Source organism: Scophthalmus maximus, chromosome 15 (genome assembly GCF_022379125.1).
Source record: "Scophthalmus maximus strain ysfricsl-2021 chromosome 15, ASM2237912v1, whole genome shotgun sequence".
NCBI lineage: Eukaryota > Metazoa > Chordata > Actinopteri > Pleuronectiformes > Scophthalmidae > Scophthalmus > Scophthalmus maximus.
The window spans coordinates 1,194,505-1,221,510 of NC_061529.1; the positions used below are offsets into that span (position 1 = coordinate 1,194,505).

The 27,006-nt window shown below is 45.9% G+C and overlaps 1 protein-coding gene across 4 annotated transcripts in view; it reads left to right on the top strand.

Moving 5' to 3' along the window:
- mdga2a (MAM domain containing glycosylphosphatidylinositol anchor 2a) overlaps nt 1-22,782 on the top strand; it is a 38,434-nt gene extending 15,652 nt beyond the window's left edge. Inside the window, exons 4-18 of one of the 4 annotated variants that reach the window (XR_007032196.1) lie at nt 877-1,073; nt 2,394-2,526; nt 3,372-3,644; nt 4,599-4,928; nt 5,992-6,309; nt 8,323-8,595; nt 11,918-12,066; nt 14,387-14,564; nt 15,663-15,683; nt 15,814-15,969; nt 18,919-19,089; nt 20,329-20,459; nt 20,642-20,741; nt 20,845-21,234; nt 21,345-22,782. Coding sequence is in view for 1 of the 4 variants with exons in the window: in XM_035609489.2 (XP_035465382.1) it covers nt 877-1,073; nt 2,394-2,526; nt 3,372-3,644; nt 4,599-4,928; nt 5,992-6,309; nt 8,323-8,595; nt 11,918-12,066; nt 14,387-14,564; nt 15,663-15,683; nt 15,814-15,969; nt 18,919-19,089; nt 20,329-20,459; nt 20,642-20,741; nt 20,845-20,933 (2,519 nt within the window). In the remaining 3 variants the exon portion in view is untranslated. Of the gene's footprint in view, nt 1-876; nt 1,074-2,393; nt 2,527-3,371; nt 3,645-4,598; nt 4,929-5,991; nt 6,310-8,322; nt 8,596-11,917; nt 12,067-14,386; nt 14,565-15,662; nt 15,684-15,813; nt 15,970-18,918; nt 19,090-20,328; nt 20,460-20,641; nt 20,742-20,844 lie in introns of those variants that run through there. The other 3 variants (XR_007032197.1, XM_035609489.2, XR_007032198.1) reach the window with 3 other exon arrangements.
- The last annotated feature ends 4,224 nt before the right edge of the window (nt 22,783-27,006 follow it).

Here is a 27,006-nt window from a genome sequence, read left to right on the forward strand (position 1 = left end):
TGCTGGCAGCGGCTGCTTCGTAAGCGCTCTTCAATTAATGGGGTGAGTTCTGATTGGTCGGCTGCCGTCAGCTGATCGGGGGGCTCTGGCTCTGCAGTACCTCACCTCACCACCGGAAGGACGACCCACAGTGAACAGAGGGAAGTCCAGACTCTGGCTGGATTCAGATCGTCCTTCCTGTCGTCTTTCCCTAACCACTTGTTCTTGACCTCAGTGGTCAAGTGTCAAGGAGGATCACAGGACTCATGAAAAGAGAATCCAGCTCCACTGACACTGAACCACGTGGTCATGTGACGGTGGATGTTGTTGATGCGTCTGTCGTGGTGAAACTACACATTTCTGAAGATGAACTCCAAAAAAACGCAGCAGCGTAACTTACATGATGACGTGCGTCTCTTCTGGATCATATATCATATTCATACTCTTCCTTTTCCTCTTCTTCCTCCTCTTCTTCTTCTTCTTCTGCAGATTGAATCATTTACGTGCGTACATGGCGTGTCACGTTAAATATCGCTGCCGCAATGAATTGTGGGTCTATTTCTCTCAGAGGAAGCTCCAGTGTGTCCTCTGCTAAAGGGGATAGGAAAGGAAGCATCGAAGCTCCTTTCCTAAACACTAAGAGAATCCGATCGGCTCTTATCACAGTGCTGAGGAAGACTTTCGGGTCACTTCAGGATTCAGGAAACTTCCTTAAACAAATTTGTTCTTAGGGAAGTTTAGACCTCAGAGAACATCCGTCCGTCGACCAACCACAGACAAGCATCTGCCTGTCGTCAGGTCAAACATCATGAAAAATAAAGAACAGAATGAACTTTGGTGTTTATTATTCCTAAATAATCTTCGGTCTGTTGGAATGATGAGTTTGATCTTTTTCAGACCTGGACGACCCGGTGATAACGGTGCATCAGAGCGTCGGCGAGGCGAAGGAGCACTTCTACTTCGAGAGGACGGTGTTTCTCCGCTGCGTCGCCAACTCCAACCCGCCGGTGCTGTACACCTGGAGGAGGGGGCGGAGCCTGCTGACGCAGGGCTCTGACTCCGGGGTGGAGATCTACGAACCCTTCTTCACACAGGTGAACAAACGGCCTCTTTAAAAACCTGGTCCGTCCACATTCGTATGGACACTTTGTGAAAAAAGTTCTGTCTGTTCGTGTTCTTATTAAATCTCTCCCAACACGCGCTCGAACACGAGCTCCTCAGCCAGTAGGTGGCGATAGAATCAAAATCAAAGATTCACAAAATGGCGGAAAAGAACATTTGATCATATTTCAGATGGAAGTGGAATCACGGACGCAGCAGACGTCACACATCACCTGAGAGCATCTTCCATCATCATTATAACAATAATCGTGATGATGAACTTGATTTGTCTTTTCACCTTTCTGTGTTTTAAAAAAAAGAAACACGTTCTTCATCTTTCTAAAGTAAGTCTCACTTCGATTTAAGATTTAATTTCCTACGTCATCGCAGTTTTGTTTATTTCAGTATCTGTGTTAAAATCAAATGTTTCTACTTTCTAATAAAACAAACTCCAGCATCGCATCATCATTTCTAATCTGAGTTTCGGTGTCACACACACACACACACACACACACACACACACACACATCCAAACCTTCATAGGTTTATTTTACATTAACCAAATAGATGGAAAAATAGCAGACGCTGTATGTTCTCCAGATAAAACAGTTTGTGTGAAGTGAAGATAATCCAAATATTTGATCTATTTGAGGTTTTTTTTATTCAGACTTTGTCCTGCTTCTGTTCTTATGTTTTCCTGTAAAGTAAAATATTCCCAGTTCTTCCTCTGGTTTAAAACTCCTCCTCCTCCTCCTCTTGTGGATTAAATCCTCTGAAGATGCAGATTCCACATTCTTTTGGCAGCGGTTTAGATTTAATTTGGAGCAAAGGCAAACCGGCCAATCAGGCGGCCAGTTAGCGGGCCGTGTAATACTTCGGCAGAGATAACATTCACGCCAGATTTGAACGCTGTCGACTGTAAAGCCTTCAGCACCCCCCCCCCCCCCCCCCCCCCCCCCCCCCCCCCCCCCCCCCCCCCCCCCCCCCCTCCGCTCCTTCATCCCCCCTCATGGGCCCTAATGAGGGACTTATCTCCTCCTCGTCCTCCGCGGCCAGAAGAAATTGGCCGCCATGTTTGCGCAAACATCCCATTTAAATGTCATCTAATCTCATCTCATCTGTCCCTGAGACGGCAGCGGCGCAGAGGCTGCCAGAGGAGATAAGAGAGATTTGGCTCTGAGGTGAAGAGAAGAGGAGGAGGAGGAGGAGGAGGGAGGGAGGGGCCTGTGACGATGCTCGGTATAGATTACACTGTTGAGGGTCCTCGTAAGAATAGTTAGATAAACGTTAGTGTGTGTTTGTGTGTTTTTTAGGGTGAGACAAAGATCCTGAAGTTGAAGAATCTTCGTCCTCAGGACTACGCTGACTACACCTGCATCTCCTCCATCAGGAACGTCTGCGGCATCGTAGACAAGAGCGCCCTCTTCAGTCTGAACAACAGGACGGGTAACACACACACACACACACACAGGAGGTGAGAATGAGTTTGTTTCGTAGACTGTAAATAAAGATGGACGAGATGACAGCTCCTCTAAAGTGAAGCCAAATCGTCCTGGTCGCCCCCTGCTGTCTGGCTGCAGTACAGGTCATAAGCCCCGCCCCCTGGTATCTGGAGTCTGCAGTACAGGTCATGATTGACAGCTGACACTGAAGCGAAGTCAAAAATTATTCAGATTTTTGAGTTCATGCAGGCAACTCTCTCTGTGTAGAGTTATGAGATACTGAGAAAACATGTTGTTGTATAAAAATCCACACTTTGACTTCTTATCTCATTATTTAGATTTAACATTTTATTAATTAGTTTTTTTCCATATTTCAGCTCAAAGTGCAGCACTGGTGTGACCGTCCCTCTCTGTACCTGTACAGTCGGATGAATGTAAATCATAAATAAAAGATTCAGACTCTCTGACCTGTACAGTAGATCCGCCTCCTCGCCCCAGGGGCTGATGGGATTTACATGATGTCAGCTTAACAGAGGTCGACTCAGCTATTTTTATCTCCCTCATTATTATTTCTGCATTTCGCCGCTTCTTCCTCTGCAGCCGCTTGTCGCTGCAGCTTGTCTCTCCACCACGGGACGGAGGACGATCGCAACCACGAGACATTAAAACCTTGAATGATTCATGAAAAAAGGGGTTCATCCTCTTTCTCTGTGAAAGACTCACGCGTTCATTTCACAGTGACTCAATATTATAAGAGACACAAACAGAATCACACTCAACAATAAAAGAAATATGAAAATATTAAGTCATGAATATCAATATTGCCCCCCCCCCCCCCCCCCCCCCCAGCTCCTCCCTCCATCAAGCTCCTCCTGGACGACCCCCTGGTGGTGAACCCGGGTGAGACCGTCACTCTGGTGTGCGTGGCGTCCGGCGGCGACCCGCCCCCTACCCTGGCGTGGGCGAGGGCGGGAGAGGAGGAACTGCCGAAGAGGAGCGTGATCAACGGCGGCACGCTGACCGTCCCCGCCATCACCATTGACGACGGCGGCGCCTACAGCTGCGTGGCGTCCAACAACGTGGGAAACCCCGCCAAGAAATCCACCACCATATTGGTCAGAGGTGCGTCACTTCAACTTGACCCAAAACTAAACTTACTCCTCCTCTTCATCCTCTTCCTCCTCTTTCGTCTTTCACGTTTCTGGACCTTTCAGTAGTATCACTGTCTTCATCAGCAGATGGAGTTAATTAGATGAGCAGAAAGAAAAGATGATAATACACACAAACACACACACACACAGCGTACTGTCAGTACTGTGGTGTTGGCACTGTAGTACATGACACTGTGTGTGTGTGTGTGTGTGTGTGTGTGTGTGTGTGTGTGTGTGTGTGTGTGTGTGTGTGTGTGTGTGTGTGTGTGTGTGTGAGCCACTGCCTCCACCTCGAGTTATGTAACAGACCTTTTACTGACACACACAAACACACAGTGTTTTGTTTCAGGCGTTCTTACTTTAATCTTAATGGACAACAACAAGGACAATCAGCTGCTCGCATCATGAACTGAAGCTATTTATACACACACACACACACACACACACACACACACACACACACACTTGCCTTCCCGGAGCGAGAACTCCTCCGGACGTTTACGACCAACTGTCGTGTTCAGGACACACATCTTCCATACGTCACATTTGACTCCCCATTGTCAGTGTCAGCCTCAAAGATCCACACGAGTCGTGGACACGTTAGAGTCAAAGGTTTTTACCGTCAACAGCCATAAAAAGAACAATGTTAACCCTGTTTATGAATGAAAATTCCTTCCATCAGGAATAAAAGTGGAGATTGTGGTGAGTGTCACTGAAACGAGAACAAACTCCTTCAGTTCTTTGTCTGATGTGATGGAAATGAGCACGTCTGGTTCTGATCAGGTCCGAGCTCCGTGTTGAGTCCGGACGAAATATACAGATGCAAATACTCAAAGTAAAAAAAACCTAAAAAACTGGAAGAAGCTTTGTGAAGTGAAACTCCCTGAACATTGGTCCCTGCCGGACATGTCTTCTCCTCCCTCAGGCCTTCGTAAAGGTCGCTTCTGGATCACGCCCGACCCGTACCACAACGACGACAACATCCAGATCGGCCGCGAGGTGAAGATCAGTTGCCAGGTGGAGGCCACGCCCCCCGAGGAGCTGCAGTTCAGCTGGCTGAAGAACGGCCGGCCGCTGCGCAGCTCCGAGCGCATGGTCATCACGCACACCGACACCGACGTCTCCCCGGGCACCACCAACCTCGACATCATCGACCTCAAGTTCACCGACTTCGGCACCTACACCTGCGTGGCGTCGCTGAGGAACGGAGGAATCCCCGAGGTCAGCATCGACGTCAACATCTCATCCACCACAGGTGAGTCACGCCTGGGGGGGCGGAGCTTGGAACAAGAAGCAGGACAAAGGTGATTTTTCATCCACTGTCAGCGAGGTTTGTAATTTGAATAAGTTTGAGAATAAAAGTGAATAGAAACATGTTTGTGTTCGACCTGGGCTGGATTCAGATTGTCCCTACCTGTCGTCTTTTCCTTGAACTCAGTGGAAAAGGTCACGAGGTCAAAGGTGTCAAGGAGGATTCACAGGACGTATGAGAAGAGAATCCGACTCCACTGACACTGAACCACGTGGTCATGTGACGGTGGATGTTGTTGATGCGTCTGTCGTGGTGAAACTACACATTTCTGAAGATGAACTACAAAAACCTCAGCGGCTCCATCAGCATGTTTCAGTGTTTTATGATTCATATGTAACAGTGACTGACATCGGGATCATATTCATACTCTTCTTCTTCTTCTACTTCGTTTACTTAAACGTTAAATATCGCTGCCTCAATGAATTGTGGGTTTATTTCTCTCATAGGAATCTCCAGTGTGTCCTCTGCTAAAGGAGATAGGAAAGGAAGCGTTGAAGCTCCTTTCCTAAACTCACCGAGGAAATACTTCTGGGTCATATCAGGATTTAGGAAACGTCTTAAGTAAATTGGACAATTCGGCCGCCCCGGTGTCAAGAGTCAGAGAGGGTTTCTGTCCTTAGTCATGCAGACGAGTGTCCGTGGGCGGCGGCAGACTTCCTGTTGGTTTGTGACCTTGGAGAGAGGAAAGATTCATAGAGCCTCAGAGGCGGGGGGGGGGGGCATCATAAATGAAGACAAACTCTTCATCTTTTCAAAGGATAATTGTCAATGCGACGGCTGTGACCACTGACCCCTTGACGAAATTAATTTGTCGTGTCATTTCCGTCAAAAAAACTAAAGAATAGAAAACTTGAAAAGGAAAATAAAATGTGTCCGATTTTTTCCGTCTGACGCTCAAACGTCAACATCACGCCTCACTGAGCCCCCTAGTGGCCACAGGCAGGAACATGTGTATTTGTCCTGACCACTCATCGCTGGCTGTGTGTGACTCTCTGTCCCCCTGCAGTTCCTCCGGAGCTCACCGTCCCCAGGGGGCGCTCACACCTCATCGCTCAGGAGGGCGACACGGTGGACCTGCAGTGTCTGGTCTCAGGGAAACCCAAACCCATCATCCTGTGGTCGCGGGCGGAGGAGAGCGGGGCGGCGGCTGCGGCGCCGGCGGCCTCCATGCCGGATGGCTTGGCTCAGACCGAGAGCTACGACGGCGTCCTGAGGATCAGCAACGTGACGAGAGAGATGAGCGGGACGTACCGCTGCCAGACGAGTCAGTACAACGGCTTCAACGTGAAGCCGAGGGAAGCTCTGATCCAGCTGGTGGTGCAGTGTGGGTAACACACACACACACACACACACACACACACACCAGCCGGTAAAGGTAGAGGCTCCGGTGGTGTTCGGTCCGACGCCGCAGCTCAAGGGCACGTGGGCAGCCGGCGACGGACACACGCCTTCTGTCTGTTCTGAGGCCGGGGACGAAAATCCTCGACCTTCCAGTCACGCTCCGTCTCACCTGCCGGGGGTCACGTCACACAGAATACACATCACAGGGAGTGACGGGAACACACACACACACACACACAGCTCCTGGCCGCCCGCTGCACTAAAAGGCTGTCACAGCGAATCTCCTCTGGAGCTCGACTCGTTCGGATTCTCCAGAGAATCGATGTGGAATCTTCAGATGAGCAGTTTGAGGGCGCGGGAGTGTGTGTGTGTGTGTGTGTGTGTGTGTGTGTGTGTGTGTGTACGAGAAGAGAGAGGAAGTGGAAACACTACCTGAAAACACGTAAACATCCGACACTGACTCATCGCAAGTGATTCATTGATAGAGAGATTTGTACGTGAGGCGTCTGTGGTTCTTCTGCGCTGAAGCTTCAGCACTTGAGGGGTTTTTCCTCCGCTGCTGTTAAAAAAAGGAACATCTCCTCTTTTAAATTCTCTCTTTCTCTCTAAACTTCCTGCGGCGTGTTGGGGATGTTTCCACGGAGCCACAGCGCTGTAAACAGATTAAAGCGAGGACAGATTACAGGTGGATTAGGTTGAAATAAGTGAAACGGCATTCAAGTCACACACGACACAGATTTCAGTTCTCGCTGTAAGCAAAGAGGAAATGACTCTGATCCGGGAAAAGCTTCTGACGGAGAAATTGAACAGCAAGAAAAAAAAAAATTCTCTGCAGTTTGTGTTCTTGCCCCGTTAATTATCTCATAAAACCTCTTGAGCCACATTTGTCATAGGTGAGTCTTTTTTTAAATCGGTCGGCACACAACACACCGGTGGCTCGTTCCCTGAATATACATGGAATTAAAATCGAGAGGTCACACAGTCTCCTTTGGCCAATCAGAGAGCTCGGCTGAAGGCCGCCGTGGGGCTGAGGCGTCCAGTTGACCTTTAGATGTTCTGGTACGAGGAAGAGGAGGAGGAGGAGGATGAAGAGGAGGAGGAAGGTCCTGGAAACATTTCTGGGGGGTCGAGATGAACCGCAGAATTTTAGCTCTGTGTGTGTGTGTGTGTGTGTGTGTGTTTTATGGTTCACCTGCTGTCCAGTGATTTTAGATAGAGTCGACCTACTTTCTCTTTTCCCAGTTTACAGATTTCCAGATTAAGTTTAAAAACAACAACAAACGACAGAATCAGCTTCTAAAAAAACGCGGAGATCTCAAAAGTGTTTCTCTTGTGAAATGTGACTCTTCAGACGAACACGACACTGACACATGACGTGAGGAGACGTGACGCCACCGACAGGTTACCTTTGACCTGGTGGTGTGTCAGTGATCCAGAAGAGGTTAATGCCTGTCTGACTTTAAATATTTCACATACTTAAGAGGTTTAAGGTTATTTTGGAGACTTTTTTCGGCTTCATTAAAAAAGTGGAACTGGAAGTTCAGGAAATGAAAAAGCAGCCGCAGCGTTAAATTGAGTCCGTTTCAGTCGGGATTTATTAGTTTAGTTTAGGTTCAACAAATCACATCAGACCAAAAGTTAATAAGAAAGTTTAAGATTTCATTCTCTGATTTATTTCTTGTTTGTATAAATTATTTCATAACTTAATAAGACGTTTTCTCTCAGCAGAGCTCAAACCTCCACCAAGGCCCAACAGTCCACTAATGAAACCACATCCAGATCCAAACCAAATCTCCCTCCCTCATCAGTCAGTAAATATCCTTTGTCCAGATCCCAAACCAACATGTCATGGACAAACAGACAGACAGACACAAACTTCTAATCAACTTCAAAGACTTTGCGATAAAGTTCTGTTGCGTCATGACACGTTGGTATTTTTTTCCATGTTATTTCCTGCCGTATTGTCTCATATCCTGTGTCTCTGTGTGTCCACCAGTTCCTCCCACCGTGGAACCGGTGTACACGGAGGTCCGCCAGGCTCTCGGCCGGGCGTTCAGCCTCACCTGCCGCCTGCTGCGAGCTCACCCGGCGCGCCTCCTGCGGTACGAGTGGAAGCTGGGCTCCCGCCTCCTCACCGTCGGAGAGTTCAGCGACCAGAAGGACGACACCAGCTACCTGGTGCGAGCTCTCAACCGAGAGGGCTACGGCGAGTACACCTGTGACATCACCAACGACGCCGGAGCAGGGCGCTGCACCTTCCTGGTCACAGGTGAGTCTGCTGGAACTGGGGCATGATGGGACCTTTCTTTGTGACAAGACTTGAGACTTGACTTGAGACATGAGTTGAAACTTTTCATGACAGACATGAGACTTGATTTGGATTCACGCAAAGAGACTTGGCACTGGTTCTGACAGATCTGAGACTTGTTCCAACAGATTTAAGACTTGTTCCAAGTTCCAACAGGTCTAAGACTTGTTCCAACAGATCAGATCTGAGACTTGTTCCAACAGATCTAAGACTTGTTCCAACAGAACAGATCTGAGACTTGTTCCAACAGATCAGATCTAAGACTTGTTCCAACAGATCTGAGACTTGTTCCAACAGAACAGATCTGAGACTTGTTCCAACAGATCTAAGACTTGTTCCAACAGATCAGATCTGAGACTTGTTCCAACAGATCAGATCTGAGACTTGTTCCAACAGATCTGAGACTTGTTCCAACAGAACAGATCTGAGACTTGTTCCAACAGAACAGATCTGAGACTTGTTCCAACAGATCAGATCTAAGACTTGTTCCAACAGATCTGAGACTTGTTCCAACAGATCTGAGACTTGTTCCAACAGAACAGATCTGAGACTTGTTCCAACAGAACAGATCTGAGACTTGTTCCAACAGATCTAAGACTTGTTCCAACAGATCAGATCTAAGACTTGTTCCAACAGATCAGATCTGAGACTTGTTCCAACAGATCAGATCTAAGACTTGTTCCAACAGATCAGATCTGAAACTTGTTCCAACAGATCAGATCCGAGACTTGTTCCAACGGATCAGATCTGAGACTTGTTCCAACGGATCAGATCTAAGACTTGTTCCAACGGATCAGATCTAAGACTTGTTCCAACAGATCCGAGACTTGTTCCAACGGATCAGATCTGAGACTTGTTCCAACAGATCAGATCTGAGACTTGTCCCAACGGATCAGATCTAAGAATTGTTCCAACAGATCTGAGACTTGTTCCAATGGATCAGATCTGAGACTTGTTCCAACAGATCAGATCTAAGACTTGTTCCAACAGATCAGATCTAAGATTTGTTCCAACAGATCCGAGACTTGTTCCAACGGATCAGATCCGAGACTTGTTCCAACGGATCAGATCTGAGACTTGTCCCAACGGATCAGATCTAAGACTTGTTCCAACAGATCTGAGACTTGTTCCAACGGATCAGATCTGAGACTTGTTCCAACGGATCAGATCTTAGACTTGTCCTGACAGACTTGAGACTCGTCCTCATGGACAGTAGAACAGCCTCCTTGTTGCACCGTTATCTTTGGTGTGATCTGATCCTGACAGACTCGTCCTGCAGCTGTTACCAGGCCTGAGGCCTGATGGCACTGTTCGACTTCTGGCTCTAAATGTTCATATCCTGAGGATGAGAACATGGTTGTTGGTTAGAGTTGATCTCATCTTTAGATCCTGTTTGCCAGCAGACAGAGAATCACTGAGTTCCCTCGGGGGAGTTTGAAGCGTCATAAATAATGTGCAGAGTTTCAGGAAACATAACATCTGCACTCGACAACAAACACTCGACTTCCTGCTGTGAGACTAGAGAACCTCCTGCTGCCTCGTCTCTCCTGCTCAGTTTGTCTTTCAGGCTGGAAGATCTGAGTCGACGTGTCGGCACAGTTCACCACTGTGTGATGGAATAAACCTTCTGACCTTCTGTGGTTTTACTGCAGCGATCTAATAAACGACCAGCTCGTGTGTACGTTCTGTCAGAAACAGAAACAAATGCTAAGAAGTATTAACAGCCACTAAGAGTTGAATCACTGAATGTTGATGATGTTGGACCCCGTGAATTAGAGATCAGTGGATCAACGTATCTGTCAACACTCAGAAATATTAACACCTGGTTTGAATGTGAAATGTTAAGGTGGAGTGTGAAGCGTCAGACTGAGTGTTTCAGACTCGGCTCTGTCAGGGGGGAAGTGTTCTCCCAGCCCCCGCAGAGACGCCCTGTCAGCGCTGCCACACTTGTCCTGCGTTAAGCCTCTTATCGAGCGGCAGCTCGTTCTGCGGGCGGCAGCAGAAAGTTTCAAAGGGGGGAAGTTGTAAGCTGAGGATGGAGGGGTGATGGAAAATGACGGCAATTATGCCTGGCTTGTTGCAGCCGAGGTGAAGTTTGGGTCGTTACGTTCATCCCGCAGACACACGACAACAGAGCGTCAGACATCCAAAAGTGAGACAAAACTCAGAGAGGACGAGTCGTCAGACTGTTCGTTCGAAGCTTCAGAGGGACGGAGGAAAATGTCGGCCGGCGCTCAGTGTTTGGATTTTTCTTCTCTGTCGAAGTCGAGGCAGCAGAAAAGCTTCACATTTACATTACTCATGTTTCCATCAGGAGCCTGAGCTGAATGTGAAGCGCCCGGTCAAACTTGGCCTCATGTTTGTGAGTGTGAACATTTCTCATTACGATCACAGTGACCTGAATTATCATGATCGTGTTTTAAATGTTAAATGTAAAGAGACGAAACCGACTAATGATGTTACAGACTTTTACGCTGGAAAATCCAACAGAATAAGAAATAAACTGGTTTAAACGACAAGTGTCATCAACAGAAACCAAAGACAAATGATTCATGTTTTTACCACATTTCTGTTTCGTCTCCGCTCAGTGTCTAAGTCTCTTCACGCTCGACTTTCTCTCCACTTCACTTTTGGGAACTTAAATGTCGTCCATCTTTATTTAGTCGGTCTGAACCACAGACTGTAGAACCAGACGTCGTCACCGGGTCCAGACAGTGTGTGGAGCCTGTGTTCTGTGTACTGACCAACAGAGGGCGACTCTTCTCACTTGACTTGTCAGTAAAACATTTTCCTGAGGAGTTTATGGTTCAATCTCTATTTTCAAGTCTTGATGTTCATTTTGTACATTATGGTTCATTTACAGTCACAGCACCGGATGTGTCGGGGGCGTGGATAAATTGTGATTGACAGCTGGTACCGTCGAATAGGTGCAGCACTCAGTCAGGCCACACCCACAATCCTACGTCTGGTGCGATCTGCCCTGTCTGTTGTGTTTGTTCCATCAGCTGTTCAGTGGCGACGGGTTGTTTATTAGTTCCGAGCCGATTCGGCCAATCGGGCTCTCGGCTCAGTGTTGACGGGAGCTGAATCCTCCTCTTTTCTTCTTCGTGGTTTAATCCTGAAAGCTGCACATCAGCAGAAACACACTGGCGCGATGCTGTGTGTGTGTGTGTTTACTGTCATATTAATTTTTGTTTCCTAATCCTGCTGCCTCACAGATTAACACACACTGAACTCTTCTTCTGTCTTTTTGCTCCGTCATCATTTCTTCTTCTCCCCTCAGGGAAGGCCTACGCTCCGGAGTTCTACCACGACACCTTCAGCGCTCTGTGGCAGAACCGACCGCGGGTCTACGGCTTTAAGCTGCAGTGGACTCAGATGGAGCCCGGCGCCGTGGACCGGATCCTGGCCTACAGACTGGGCATCAGACAGGTGGGTGCACGGGTTTTATGGATCCTGCGATAATTTTTTTTTCTCTTGTAATTTCCATAATTCACGTTTGTGTGGTGTTTTGGTCGCAAGTCACAAACGTGACATCACAGAGAATGAGTTTGTTTCAGCCGATGAATTTTAACGGCGGCAGTCAAAGTGGTTCAGAGGGTTTATGATCGTATTAAACTTATACACAGTAAAACTTAATGAAATATGATCACAAGCTGTGACTCCGCCCCCCCAGCTCTGAGCCTGACTCCACCCACTGCAGCATTTTGAAAAATGCACACACACAAAAAAAACATGGGCGGGGTCTGAGAGGGCCAGGGAGGCGGGGCCGGATGGGAGAGTGACGTCATCAGGTCATAAAAAGATGGAGGTCGACACCGGGACCGCGGTGACCTCATGACCCCAGGAAGAACCCGTGATCTTTTGGAGCGGATCCATGAATATATATATATATTTTCACTTTCTCTAACGTGGCGTGACGGAGCGTTAGCGGCGATACAGACTCGGGAGCACGTGACCCTCCGATGTCCTTCTGTCACCTCTGTCCTTGTGAGGACCGACTGTGATCTCTGACCTCATGAGGATGTGGATCTGTTTGAAGGTCGTGACCTGGAAGTTGGAGACAAGTTCCCATTATTAGAGGGAATGTCGTGTGTGTGTGTGTGTTGCTCACTGGCCAGATTGTAGCTGGAGGTAATCGTCTCTCTCTCCCTCCCTCTCTCTTCTCCCCCCCGTGACAGATATAGGACACAGCCTCTCTCTGTGTTTAACCATTGTCACTCTTCGTCCTGTAGCGTCTAACTTGATGTTAAACTCCCGGTGGCTGTTTGTCGTCCGCTGACTCACTGTGGTTTTGCAGATTGAATAAGTTTCTTCTTTACATAAGAACACGAGGTCACAGGGTCGAGGAGGAAAAACGCTGACGAGAGGTTTCAATGCATTAACGGGAATTTAGAGAAAGAAATGAAAAGATGGAAAAAATATATAGTGGAAGTGTGGTGGTCTGTGTGACTCAAGTGATCTCTGACCTGTTGGTCTCCTCTGGATCAGACTCAAGGCATCAGTCTACTTCATTATCGCTCTCTGTGTGGTTTGAATGAACTTTAGTTTTTTTCTGTTATATTTTATGGTTATATAACACATTCATGTGACATCACAGCAGCATATATTCTGATATTCAGCCGAGGTCCTGTAGCTCCACTGCATCACAGGGTTGAGGTTATACAAGCGTCGTTACATAAGACCTCAGCGGGTTAACTACCGACGACCAACGACATCACAGCTCCCAAAAGTGAAACCAAAACAGGCTGATTGACAGCTGAGACTGACTCGTGATTGATCGAGAGCGTGTGTGGGCGGGGCCTCGATATCACGATCATCACTGCACAACATGACGTCACCAGCAAAAGATGGCGGCTCCTGATTCTAGATATTTTAGGTTATGTACAACGAGAAGAAAAAAAGTTGCTATACAGTCTCTGATCGTCTTTATATACAGTCAGTGATCTTCGTCTTTATATACAGTCAGTGATCGTCTTTATATACAGTCAGTGATCTTCGTCTTTATATACAGTCAGTGATCGTCTTTATATACAGTCAGTGATCTTCGTCTTTATATACAGTCAGTGATCTTCGTCTTTATATACAGTCAGTGATCTTATTTTGGGGTGTGTGGCTTCTGGATTGTTAGGGTTGTTGTATCTATAGTTCAGTGGGTACTTGTATCTATAGATCAGTAGGTTGTTGTATCTATAGATCAGTGGGTTGTTGTATCAGATGTTCACCACAGTTACAGATTTATCTGCATGGAAACATGTTTGATGAGAGAGAAATCTCAGTGTTACACTGCTGCTGCTGCAGCATCAACCTTTAACTGTAGAGGAGGAGGAGGAGAGCTTGTTACCACGGTTACTCATCTGTCTTCATTCATACAGACCAGTGTGTTGCAGAGGGAGGGAGTGCTGATGAGACAGAACAGGAGGGAAAGAAAGTAGAGAGAAAAAAGAAAAAGATGAATAAGAAAGAGATGATGATGATGAAGAAAGACAGGAGAGAAAAGAGAGGAAGAGTGGTTACACATTAACAATCGGTGTGTAACATCATCATCCTCGTCAGACACCGAGCAGCCAATCACAGCACAGCACAGTTTAAAATTGATATATAGACGATCAGTGACTGTATATGAAGACGATCAGTGACTGTATATAAAGACTATCACTGACTGTAAAGACAGGTCTCATAATTTAATCATTACAGCCAAGCAGAATAAGATTTAGACGAAGGTTAAAGAAGTGTTGTCGTTGTGTTTCAGATGGGTCAGTCTCGCTGGTGGGAGCAGGAGATTCCCATGGAGGGAAACATCCAGAAGGGGGAGCTGTTGACCTACAACCTGACGGAGCTCGTCAAACCGGAGTCCTACCTGATCCGCCTCACCCCAATCACCCGCTATGGAGAGGGAGACGCCACCGAACGTATCATCACATACAGCGGTGTGTCATCTGCATACATGAAAAAAAACACAGAATAAGTTTGTGCTTGTACAATGGCTGAAGATTGATAATGGGAGGGACCTGAACTATAATGTATCACATCTATTTTCTCAGTCACCAAATGTGTCTGATTTGATTTCTCTGGGAATAAAAATAGAAAGAATAATGTTCAGGATGTGAATCATTGTCCTGAATGTGTGAAGATGAGAGGACGAAGCCTGAGACTCCAACCTGGGATGTTTCATCCTCAACATGTTTATTTCATGCAGTGTCGAGTTGTTGCTTCCGTCTGTTTGCTCCCAAACTGCTTCTCTGTACTTCATCCGTCTTGTGTTCTGGGAACACGAGACCGTGAAGAAACTGTGGAGCTGTCACACACTCGCATCCTGACGGGAATCTCCAGACATCTGAGACAGTCAGAGTCAAACAACAACAACAAAATCAAAGCACCACAACAGAAGTGAGAGGAGGAGGAAGACAAACGCAGAGAGAGCGTCTCAGCTGGAGAAACATCAACAACAAAACCCCGTCTGCCGTTTGATGTGGAGTTTTGACAGAGTGTCAGTGAACGCCTCGCTCCCCGGTCGTCACATTAACTCCCCGCGGCCAGGAAGTTCAGACAGGAAGCTCAGACACCTCCACCGGGTGGCGCTCAGCTCGCATGAGCCTCTGCTCTAACATCTGTCACACATCTGTCACACATCTGTCACACATGTGGCTTTGGTTTCAGAAGTGACAACACAAAACCTTCGATTCTACTTAATGACGTTTATTTAAATCAACGTCATCACCAAGCGAACCCTTTGGTTGAAGAGGCCGCACACACACACACACACTGCAGCTGTTCACAGTCATGTGTCCAACAGCTGCAGAGTGTGTGTGTATGTGTGTGTGTGTGTGTGTGTGTGTGTGTGTGTGTGTGTGTGTGTGTGTGTTACCTTCCCCTCACGGACGGGGATTCAAAGGCACCTGACTGTGTCAAACCGGAGTTCTACATCTTCTGGTCTTAAACATGTAAATTAAATATACAGTAGATCTCGTTTCTTCTTTCTGTTGCAGCCGATCTAACCAACCTCTTCTCTCTGTGTCCCTTCACAGCTCCTGTGAACCCACATCTCAGTGAGTACACACACACACACACACACACACACAGTCTTAAATGGACGATCAGATGTTTCAGCAGAACGTCAGTGTAACAACACTGTTTGTGTGTGTGTGTGTGTGTGTGTGTGTGTGTGTGTGTGTTCAGGGGAGTTCCAGTGTGGTTTCGAGGACGAGGCCTTGTGTTTGTTCTCTCAGGACAAATCCGACGAGTTCGACTGGACGCGTCACAGCGCCGCCACACGAGACACCAAATACACCCCAAACACCGGACCGAGCTCCGACCACACCGGCTCCAAGCAGGGTATACACACACACACACACACACACACACATCATACTTTCACAGTAATAAGTTTGATCATCTTTTGTCACTGTCGTGTTTCAGAGTAACAACATATGAAATATAGAAACAGAGACAGACAGTTTATCATCCAGTTAAATAACTCAACTCCATATCAAGTTATGTTATTATTATGAAAAATAAAAACAGTATAAGCATCACGTTTATAACGTGAAACGTTTATTGTTCTAATGTTGGTGTGCTCGTGGTCCGGCCGTGGTTTGACTGTGGGTCACAGTGTGACGCCTGCTGCAGCCGCTCCAGGCCGGAGGAGGATGAGTGATGAGAGGTGATTGGTCGTCAACACCTGGTCATCAGACTCCGCCCTGAGGCGAGAGAGATACACCTGGAGGAAAGACCCAACTACAGAACAACAGAATCAGGGATCGTTGGTTCTGACTGAAGATCACTGGAAGAGGAACAACATGGGGACTATTTTCAGTGGTTTTTCATCCACATTTGGTTCTGTAGTGAAACTAATACTAAACTACGACACTAAAATTACAACCAGAGACTATAACTACAACCAGAGACTAAAACTATTACTTTAACTTAGACTAAAACTACAACTCGAGACTAAAACTACAACCAGAGACTAAAACTACAACCAGAGACTAAAACTACAACCAGAGACTAAAACTACAACTAGAAACTAAAACTACAACCAGAGACTAAAACTACAACTACAGACTATAACAACAACCAGAGACTAAAACTACAACCAGAGACTAAAACTACAACTAGAGACTAAAACTACAACTCAAGACTAAAACTACAACTCGAGACTAAAACTACAACTCAAGACTAAAACTACAACCAGAGACTAAAACTACAACTCAAGACTAAAACTACAATAAGAGACTAAAACTACAACTAGAAACTAAAACTACAACCAGAGACTAAAACTACAACTAGAGACTAAAACTACAATTTAGACTAAAACTACAACTACAGACTAAAACTACAACTAGAGACTATAACTACAACCAGAGACTAAAACTATTACTTTAACTTAGACTAAAACTACAACTAGAGACTATAACTACAACCAGAGACTAAAACTATTACTTTAACTTAGACTTAAACTACAACTACAGACTATAACTACAACCAGAGACTAAAACTACAACCAGAGACTAAAACTACAACTAGAGACTAAAACTACAACTCAAGACTAAAACTACAATAAGAGACTAAAACTACAACTCGAGACTAAAACTACAACCAGAGACTAAAACTACAACCAGAGACTAAAACTACAACTCAAGACTAAAACTACAATAAGAGACTAAAACTACAACTAGAAACTAAAATTACAACCAGAGACTAAAACTACAACTAGAGACTAAAACTACAATTTAGACTAAAACTACAACTACAGACTAAAACTACAACTAGAGACTATAACTACTACCAGAGACTAAAACTATTACTTTAACTTAGACTAAAACTACAACTAGAGACTATAACTACAACCAGAGACTAAAACTACAACTAGAAACTAAAACTACAACCAGAGACTAAAACTACAACCAGAGACTAAAACTACAACTAGAGACTAAAACTACAACTCAAGACTAAAACTACAATAAGAGACTAAAACTACAACTCGAGACTAAAACTATAATTTAGACTAAAACTACAACTAGAGACTAAAACTACAACTTAGACTAAAACTACAACTAGATACTAAAACTATAATTTAGACTAAAACTACAACCAGAGACCAAAACTACAACTTAGACTAAAACTACAACTAGAGACTAAAACTATAATTTAGACTAAAACTACAACCAGAGACTAAAACTACAACTTAGACTAAAACTACAACTAGAGACTAAAACTATAATTTAGACTAAAAATACAACCAGAGACTAAAACTATAATTTAGAGTAAAAATACAACCAGAGACTAAAACTATAATTTAGACTAAAACTACAACTAGAGACTAAAACTATAATTTAGACTAAAACTACAACCAGAGACTAAAACTATAATTTAGACTAAAACTACAACTAGAGACTAAAACTATAATTTAGACTAAAAATACAACCAGAGACTAAAACTATAATTTAGACTAAAACTACAACTAGAGACTAAAACTATAATTTAGACTAAAACTACAACCAGAGATTATCACCTGATCACATCTGTGTGTTAAACTGCACTATCATCTGCTCACAGTGTTCTCTGTGTGTGTGTGTGTGTGTGTGTGTGTGTGTGTGTGTGTGTGTGTGTGTGTGTGTCTGTGAATGTGTGGATTAAATGGACGACATGAGGACGCAGGAAGCAGCTGTTCATGCTCAGATTCAATCCCTGAGTAAATAAAGGTTGGAATAACTCCACTTCCATCCGGCTGATGTGTGTGACAGCAGCAGTTTGTAGTTTGTCTCGTGCTCCTCGTCTGCGACGCGTCCCTCTGCAGCAGCGTCTCATTAAAGCGAAGCCTCGGGCGAGGAGCAGGAAACATGCGTGAGAGTGTTTCTACGCTCATGTAGTTTAATGTGGGACGATAGTTTGTGCGCTGGATGAGCCGGAGGTGGATTTGTTGTCACTGCTGCTGCTTTCGCTCTGTGTGCGACTGCTTCTGCCTGGTGGGTTCATGTGCGCAGGTCAGTGGCAGCAGAGCAAGGCAGAGTCACAGGTTCAATTCCTTCACAGGCGCAGAGAGAGACTGCAGGCGGACGTCAGATTTTTATTTTGGTGGATTTAGAGTTTGTTTAATGTTCAATATACAACGTTTTTTATTTTTCACAAGTTTGATTTTCATGATGTCACTCCTCGGCCAATCAAACCTCTTTGTTGTCTCTTCGCAACCGTAACCACAGCTAGCACAATTAGCCAGTAAGCTCCAGTGAGAGTGTGTTTGTGATGTTATAATGAATGTTAACCCCTGAGCTCTGACCTCAGGTTTCTACATGTACATCGAGACTTCCAGGCCGAGGCTGGAGGGAGATAAAGCTCGGCTGATATCGCCCACCTTCAACATGAACTCCAGAGGCTCCTCCCCCTCCTCTTCATCCTCCTCCTCCTTCACCTACTGCTTCGCCTTCTTCTACCACATGTACGGGAAACACACAGGTGAGGGAACACAAAGGGGAGGGAACACACAGGTGAGGGAACACACAGGTGAGGGAACACAGGTGAGGGACCACAGGTGAGGAAACACACAGGTGAGGGAACACAGGTGAGGGACCACAGGTGAGGAAACACACAGGTGAGGGAACACAGGTGAGAAAACACACAGGTGAGGAAACATACAGGTGAGGAAACACAGGTGAGGGAACACATGTGAGGGAACACAGGTGAGGAAACACACAGGTGAGGGAACACACAGGTGAGGAAACACACAGGTGAGGGAACACAGGTGAGGAAACACACAGGTGAGGGAACACACAGGTGAGGAAACACAGGTGAGGGAACACACAGGTGAGGGAACACAGATGAGGGAACACACAGGTGAGGGAACACAGGTGAGGGAACACAGATGAGGGAACACACAGGTGAGGGAACACACAGGTGAGGGAACACAGGTGAGGGAACACAGATGAGGGAACACACAGGTGAGGAAACACACAGGTGAGGGAACACAGATGAGGGAACACACAGGTGAGGAAACACACAGGTGAGGGAACACACAGGTGAGGGAACACACAGGTGAGGGAACACAGATGAGGAAACACACAGGTGAGGGAACACACAGGTGAGAGAACACAGGTGAGGGAACACAGGTGAGGGAACACACAGGTGAGGGAACACAGGTGAGGGAACACACAGGTGAGGGAACAGGTGAGGAAACACACAGGGGAGGGAACACAGGTGAGGGAACACACAGGTGAGGAAACACACAGGTGAGGGAACACACAGGTGAGGGAACACACAGGTGAGGGAACACAGATGAGGAAACAAACAGGTGAGGGAACACACAGGTGAGGAAACACACAGGTGAGGGAACACAGGTGAGGAAACACACAGGGGAGGGAACACACAGGTGAGGGAACACAGGTGAGGAAACACACAGGGGAGGGAACACAGGTGAGGGAACACAGGTGAGGGAATACACAGGTGAGGGAACACAGGTGAGGGAACACACAGGTGAGGAAACACACAGGTGAGGGAACACACAGGTGAGGAAACACACAGGTGAGGAAACACACAGGGGAGGGAACACACAGGTGAGGGAACACACAGGTGAGGAAACACACAGGTGAGGGAACACACAGTTGAGGCTGCGGCGCCGCGTCGCCTCCGGCCCGGGACACAAGACTAACAATGACATCATCAAACACCTGTTTTTTTGTATTGTTTTTTGCACCGCAGGAGCTCTGAACGTGTTCCTGCGTCAGAAAGGTCCGTCACCGAGCGACACCTCCGTCTGGACTCTGACCGGTAACCAAGGAGACCGCTGGAGGCAGGCCAAGGTCGACATCCATCCAACCACAGCCTTCCAGGTACAAGCCCACCACAAGCATCACAAAGAAGCAGTTGTTTTGACACAAAGCTGACACTGATCTATGATCTATGATCAATGATCTGTGATCAATGATCAATGATCAATGATCAATGATCTGTGATATGATCTACGATCAATGATCAGTGATCTGTGGCCTCAGTTTTCTGCTTGTGTCTCCAGATGGTGCTGGAGGGCGTCCGAGGTTCTGGTATCGAGGGCGACATTGCCATCGATGATGTCACCATCGAGGAGGGCGACTGTAAAGACCCGCCCCCCAACAGTGAGACATGTGACCTGTCACAACACGTCATCTCACAGTAGAATCATCTCAACTCAACTTGAAACTTATGTCACATGACGTTTCTTCTCTCTTTCCCACTCAGATCTGAGGTCACTTGCTCCGCCCACTTCGCCCCATATATGGCAGCTGTGCATCACTCTGAGTCTGGCTGTGATTGGCCAGCGGAGGTGACCCCCTCCACCCCTCTCTACGTGACACCCCCCCCCCCCCCACAGATCAGCTGTACTGTTCCGTGACTCGGACGGAGACAAACAACAGTCTCACTATTTTTTCTCGGAGGAGGGAAGAAGAGGTATTTTTAAAAAAGAAAACTTTTATTTAGACACCAGTGTGTGTGTGTGTGTGTGTGTGCGTGTGTGTGTGTGTGGGCGCGGCGGAGCAGCGAGGACAGTTCACCCTCTGCCATGACATCAAGTGCCTTCAGACTCCGAGAGGAAGAGACCGCCGCCGCCGCCGGAGAGGACACAACAGAGTCAGACGTGGATGTTTCTGGAATATGAAGACATGAATCATATCAGATCATATCTCCTGGTCTGAATGTGCAGAGAATCAATTTCTTACTGTTTTTTTCTTTTTCTTTAGTTTTTTGGGAAGTTAAAAATATTTACGATGACGAGAAGATTCTGGCGCGAAGACGACGACGCAGCGACAAAGAAGCCACGAGGAAGAAACGGACTGATGACAGACAGGAAGTGACTGGATCTTTCAGAATAAAAGGACTTCCTGTTGGACGATTTTTAGCCCTGAGCATTTGGTCTCAGAAACTATTTTAAAAATAAGAGTTTTCAGAAGACGACGCAGACATTTGTCTGACGCAGCCTGAGAACATCAGGTCCCTTAAATAAAATTAAAAAAACAAAGAAAGAATATTGCAAATATTCTGTAAGATCAAATCTTATATTGTTCCTATGATATCATTAAGACAGAGGGAGGATCTTCTGTTGGTTTTAATGATCGTTAGTTCTGGGTTCTGCTTTTTACTTTTTTTTTCTTCTTCTAAGGATTATGGAAAAACAACAATGAAGGAATTCTTGGAGTAATATCCATTCATAACCACAGTCAGGATCATATAAAACAAAGCACAACGACGACGTTAGTTCAACTGCATCTCGACTCAAATATATATATTAAAAAATCGATTTCTGTCAACGAGAGAAAAAAAACACTCGTAAATCTGTGAGTCGGGAAGTCGTGAATCTAAAAGCCATAAATTTGAGCTACATGACAAATAAATGTTGACTTGAAATGATCATTTTGATCATTTTAACTTCACATTTCAAATTTGTGACATGAATCATAATATTTATTATTATTTTTTACATCTTACTTTTTTCTATAATTCACTTTGAAAAGTCCTCATTTTGAAGTATGACTGAAAATTATCACTTTAATTTCAAAGGTTAGAAAATGTAAACTTTCATATTTTAAGTCACATTTGTGACACGAAACCTCGTAATATTCATTATTAATATTATTTTTCCTATCGTAAAATTTTACATTATTTATTTTGGTTGTTATTTGGTGTTATTTTCTTTTGTTTGACTGAAAATTATAATATTGATTTAAAAAGTCAGAATTTTGACTTCATCAATACGTCAAGTTATAATAATTCAGATTTGTCAGTTTCTCATCAAATCATGTAACAGAGTCGCCATGAGGATTTGACTGTAAACGTTTTGACACTTTCCTGGCAGCAGGGGGCGTCGGTACTGTACGTCAGCTGTTCATAATTATTGCAAGTGAGGACTCACATGTGACTTGTCGAGCTCGCAGCCGAAGGTTTTTATGGTTCTGTCTTTTAAGAAAAGAAAAACATGAATTTTATTGAAGAAACATGATTTTTTACTCCGCCGTGTTTGAGTTATTGATAATCAGACGTTATAGGATCATCAGACGAACGTTCCCTCAGATAAACATCTTTTCCTTTTCAACATTTTGTTGATTTCTGTTTCTCCCTGTGGCCACACAGCTGATAATCATATTTTTTATTAAAGCTCCTGTGGAATCACATCCTCCTCAATAGTTCATGAAATCTGTTTGCTGGAATCGCTGCAGGTGATTGGCCGCCTCAGAGGAACACCAGTAGGGCCGCAGCCCGCGACGTGGAGCTGCCGCTGGGGCAGAGACGTTTCCTCCGCCGGTCCAGCGACGCCTCTGCCCCAGCAGCAGCTCAGCAGGTCGCTGTGGCGTCCTCCTCCTCACGGGCCGATGACTTGTAGGTGGTCGGGAGCAGGAGATAGTTCCTCCAGGGCAGAAGCTCCTCGCTCTGGTGAACAGAGGAGGTGGTTGGCCTGGACGGGCGTCACTCAGAAAACAGGCGGCCAATCAGAAGAGAGGCTCATCACATTAATTAGACAAAGTTAATTAGACCTGTTTCTTTGCAGAGCTCCTTAAAAAGAGACATAAAACAAATATATAGTCTTAAGGATCAAAAGTCCAAATAAAACACCAAAAGGTGAATATGGGACATGTTTTGATTATCGAGGGGGAGGGGCAACAAAAAAAAAATCAATGGACTCCTGAAGAAAGATATTTTTATATAACTGTGATTATTCTCTGCAATAGATTCTCAGATCCGTTGGACTGACCGGAGGTTACACTGCATTCTGGTTATCATTATTATTATTATTATTAATATTATTATTATTAATAAATACACTCCAAATGTAACTTTGAACAGTTTTCTGTCATCATGCTGAACGGTGTGTGTGTGTGTGTGTTTGTATCTGTTACATTGCGGGGACATAAGCCACGTTGTGTGGGACGGTCCCCACAAGGTTAGCGATTCTTTCCCGATAACTCGATAACTCACACTGTGACATCATCTCTCCGCCCCCTTTACTCTGCCAAAGGGAATTACCCACAGTTCATAGCGTTGTGACGTGGGTCAACAACAAACAAACAAACAAACATGGCGGAGCGACGACCCCGACGATGACGTGACGACAACAAACGTGTTTTCACGTGTATCAAAGTCAAAGCTCCGAGCTGATTCGTCGACATTCACACAGCAACGAACAGATTTCAGATTAAAACACGGGAAATTAGAACAATGTCAGATTATGATGTAACATTATTATTATTAATATTATTATTCGTCAACAGTTTCTGGTTGGAAAATGGTTTTAACAGACATTTTCTCAATATATTCCAACAGACAGATGGAAACTTTAGAGACTTCGGAAGGTTCCTGGTCCCGGTCCTGGTCCCGGTCCTGGACTGGTCCTGGTCCCGGTCCTGGTCCTGGACTTGTTCCGGTCCTGGACTGGTCCTGGTTCCGGTTCTGGTCCTGGTCCCGGTCCTGGACTGGACCCGGTCCTGGTCCCGGTCCTGGTCCTGGTCCCGGTTCTGGTCCTGGTCCCGGTCCCGGTCCTGGACTGGTTTGGTCCTGGTCCCGGTCCCGGTCCTGGACTGGTCCTGGTTCTGGTCCCGGTCCTGGTTCTGGTCCTGGTCCTGGACTGGTCCCGGTCCTGGACTGGTCCTGGACTGGTCCCGGTCCTGGACTGGTCCCGGTCCCGGTTCTGGTCCTGGTCCCGGTCCTGGTCCCGGTCCCGGTCCTGGACTGGTCCTGGTCCTGGTTCTGGTCCTGGTCCCGGTCCTGGTCCCGGTCCCGGTCCCGGTCCTGGTCCTGGTCCTGGTCCCGGTCCCGGTCCTGGACTGGTCTTGGTCCTGGTTCTGGTCCTGGTCCTGGACTGGTCCCGGTCCTGGTCCCGGTCCTGGACTGGTCCCGGTCCTGGTCCTGGACTGGTCCTGGTCCTGGTCCCGGTCCCGGTCCTGGACTGGTCCTGGTCCTGGTTCTGGTCCTGGTCCTGGACTGGTCCCGGTCCTGGTCCCGGTCCTGGTCCCGGTCCTGGACTGGTCCCGGTCCCGGTCCTGGACTGGTCCTGGTCCTGGGTCCCCAGCGGACTCACATACCGGAGGTCGCGCCCGAGCAGTAAAATCACAACAATTACAATCGAAGAGAGAAACAAGCTTTCTCCAACATGGCTTCCTGCCCCTTTCAGTGAACGTGGGAGATATGATCCAAAGTCTTTTCCACACGTGGATCATTTATCAGCAGTGACATTCTGCTGCTCTCAGACGGGAGACGCTCGCCGCGTTCGTCGCTGGACGTTAAATTTACTGAACGCGGCCTAATGGTCCATCCGTCATCCTGCCATCGCTCTCAGGCGCAGCTCTGCAGACCAGTCGGACTCGTCTATTGTCTGGAATGGAACTATGTGGGTTAGTTGAAGCCTTGACGACGAAGCTGCAGTGATGTGTCGGGTGGAGACGCTGACTTTAATGTGTTTTTATTATTATCGTCCGTCCTGTCCTTGTCTCACAGCAGAGTTTATCTTTATTACTCATATAACAACATGTCCACGTGTTAAAGTAAAGAAGATGTACTGGTTAAAAATGTGACGATCATTAGGAGACAGGTTCACAGCCTGAAGAACCAAACGCCATCACAGGATTCTGAGCAGCAACTATTGCAAATATGCACAAACTGAAAAACAGCAGTTTTCTCGTCAACAACATTTCCAACGACCACATACCAGATCACAGGCAGGACGACGGCGTCGCCCGTGAGCTACGAGGTCGACTTCATGGAAAATACGGCAAATGTTCTAAAAAATAAATATCTAATCCAACATCATCAAAAACTGCTCCTATGCTTCTCTCTTAATGTTACTCTGGGAAATTCAATGAACCAAAACTTTCAGGATAAACGTTTTTCTGCCCTTTGCAGTTCCGCCCCCCGTCGGGAGGGGGCGCTGCAGCCAGACTTACAGCATTTGAAAAATGAGGAAACGTTTCAAAAACGCAGCCAGGTGATCGCTCGTTTATTAAGAAAGAATAGAGGAAAAGCAATTTGTGCCTGAACGAATATCCTGAAGTCGGGACATTGTCCCGAACTTCTCCAGGAAAATGTCCCAAAGCAATTCTGCAGAGATCGTTTGGACTTTGTGTCTGGAAACAAACAAACAGTGACGACTCAGGACATGAACCAGAGACACATGGATAAATATCAAGATAAACATCAAACTATGGATTGAACCATAAACTCCTCAGGCAAATGTTTACTGACGCTATAGATCAGGGGTCACCAACCTTTTTGAAACAGAGCGACTTCATGGGTCCTGAGTCATACGAAGGGGTTCCAGTTTGATACGTCTTCTGAAATAACAAATTTGCTCCGTTTGCCTTTAGTTATATATTATTATTAATGATTAATGATACTCCTCTATGAGGACACTGATCACGTTGATGATTTCTCACAATAAATCAACAACGACTTAACAAGGTGGGAAACAGATAATATCAATATTCAACACTTTATTTCTATTAATCTCAGCAATTGTTTACATTTTCAGATCATCACTTCTACAACATTTCATTGGAAAAATGTCCCATTTCCACCAGCCAGTGACACACCCTTTTAACAAATCATTAACTTTGTTCCACCATGTTTGAAAAAGTTCTGTAATGTTTATGAAAAATCAACGTTCATATTTTGAACTAATGACCAAATCTGTGGCATTTTAAAAAAATGATATCTGTTACATTTCATGAACACTTTTGAATCGAACACAATTTTTCAATATTTTAATTCAACTTTGCCACTGACAACATCTGGTATCTGTTTCTCTGCTAATGGGAAGACTGGCATTGCATGCTGTTCACCAGTGTACTGTAATCTGGTGTGTAACTTGACACTGACTGAGTCTTGCCGATGTGCATCAGTGAGGCGTGTTCTGTGTTTGTTCGTGATGAAGTTCATGTCAGAAAATGCTGATTCGCAGAGATAAGTTGAACCAAACAGGCTGGCAACCTTCAGAGCTGCAGTGCATACACCACTGTACTTCTCTGTGTCAACAAGGCACCGAAAGCTCGGTGCAGCCTGGTCGGCTTTGAGGTGGAGGTCATTTGGCAATGTTACGATTTCAATGTCCACCTGTCCAGCATCCCAGCTGAACGTTGCACTTAGTTGCTCAGCAATGTCTGTTATGTTCACGTTCATGAAAGGATTGGAAATGAATGATACACATGGCTCAAGCTGATCAAGGTCAAAAAACCCAAGTCTGTTTATGACTTGACAGTACTTTTCTGCAGCTCTGTCAAACGTCTCAGATGCAGAAGCGTTGTCTTTCAGCACCGACTGCACAGAGGCAAAGTGCAGCATTTTTCTTCTCTGTAAACGCACAGAGAAAATGTTCATCTTGGCTTTGAATGCATTTTAATATCAACAACAGTCTTGCCT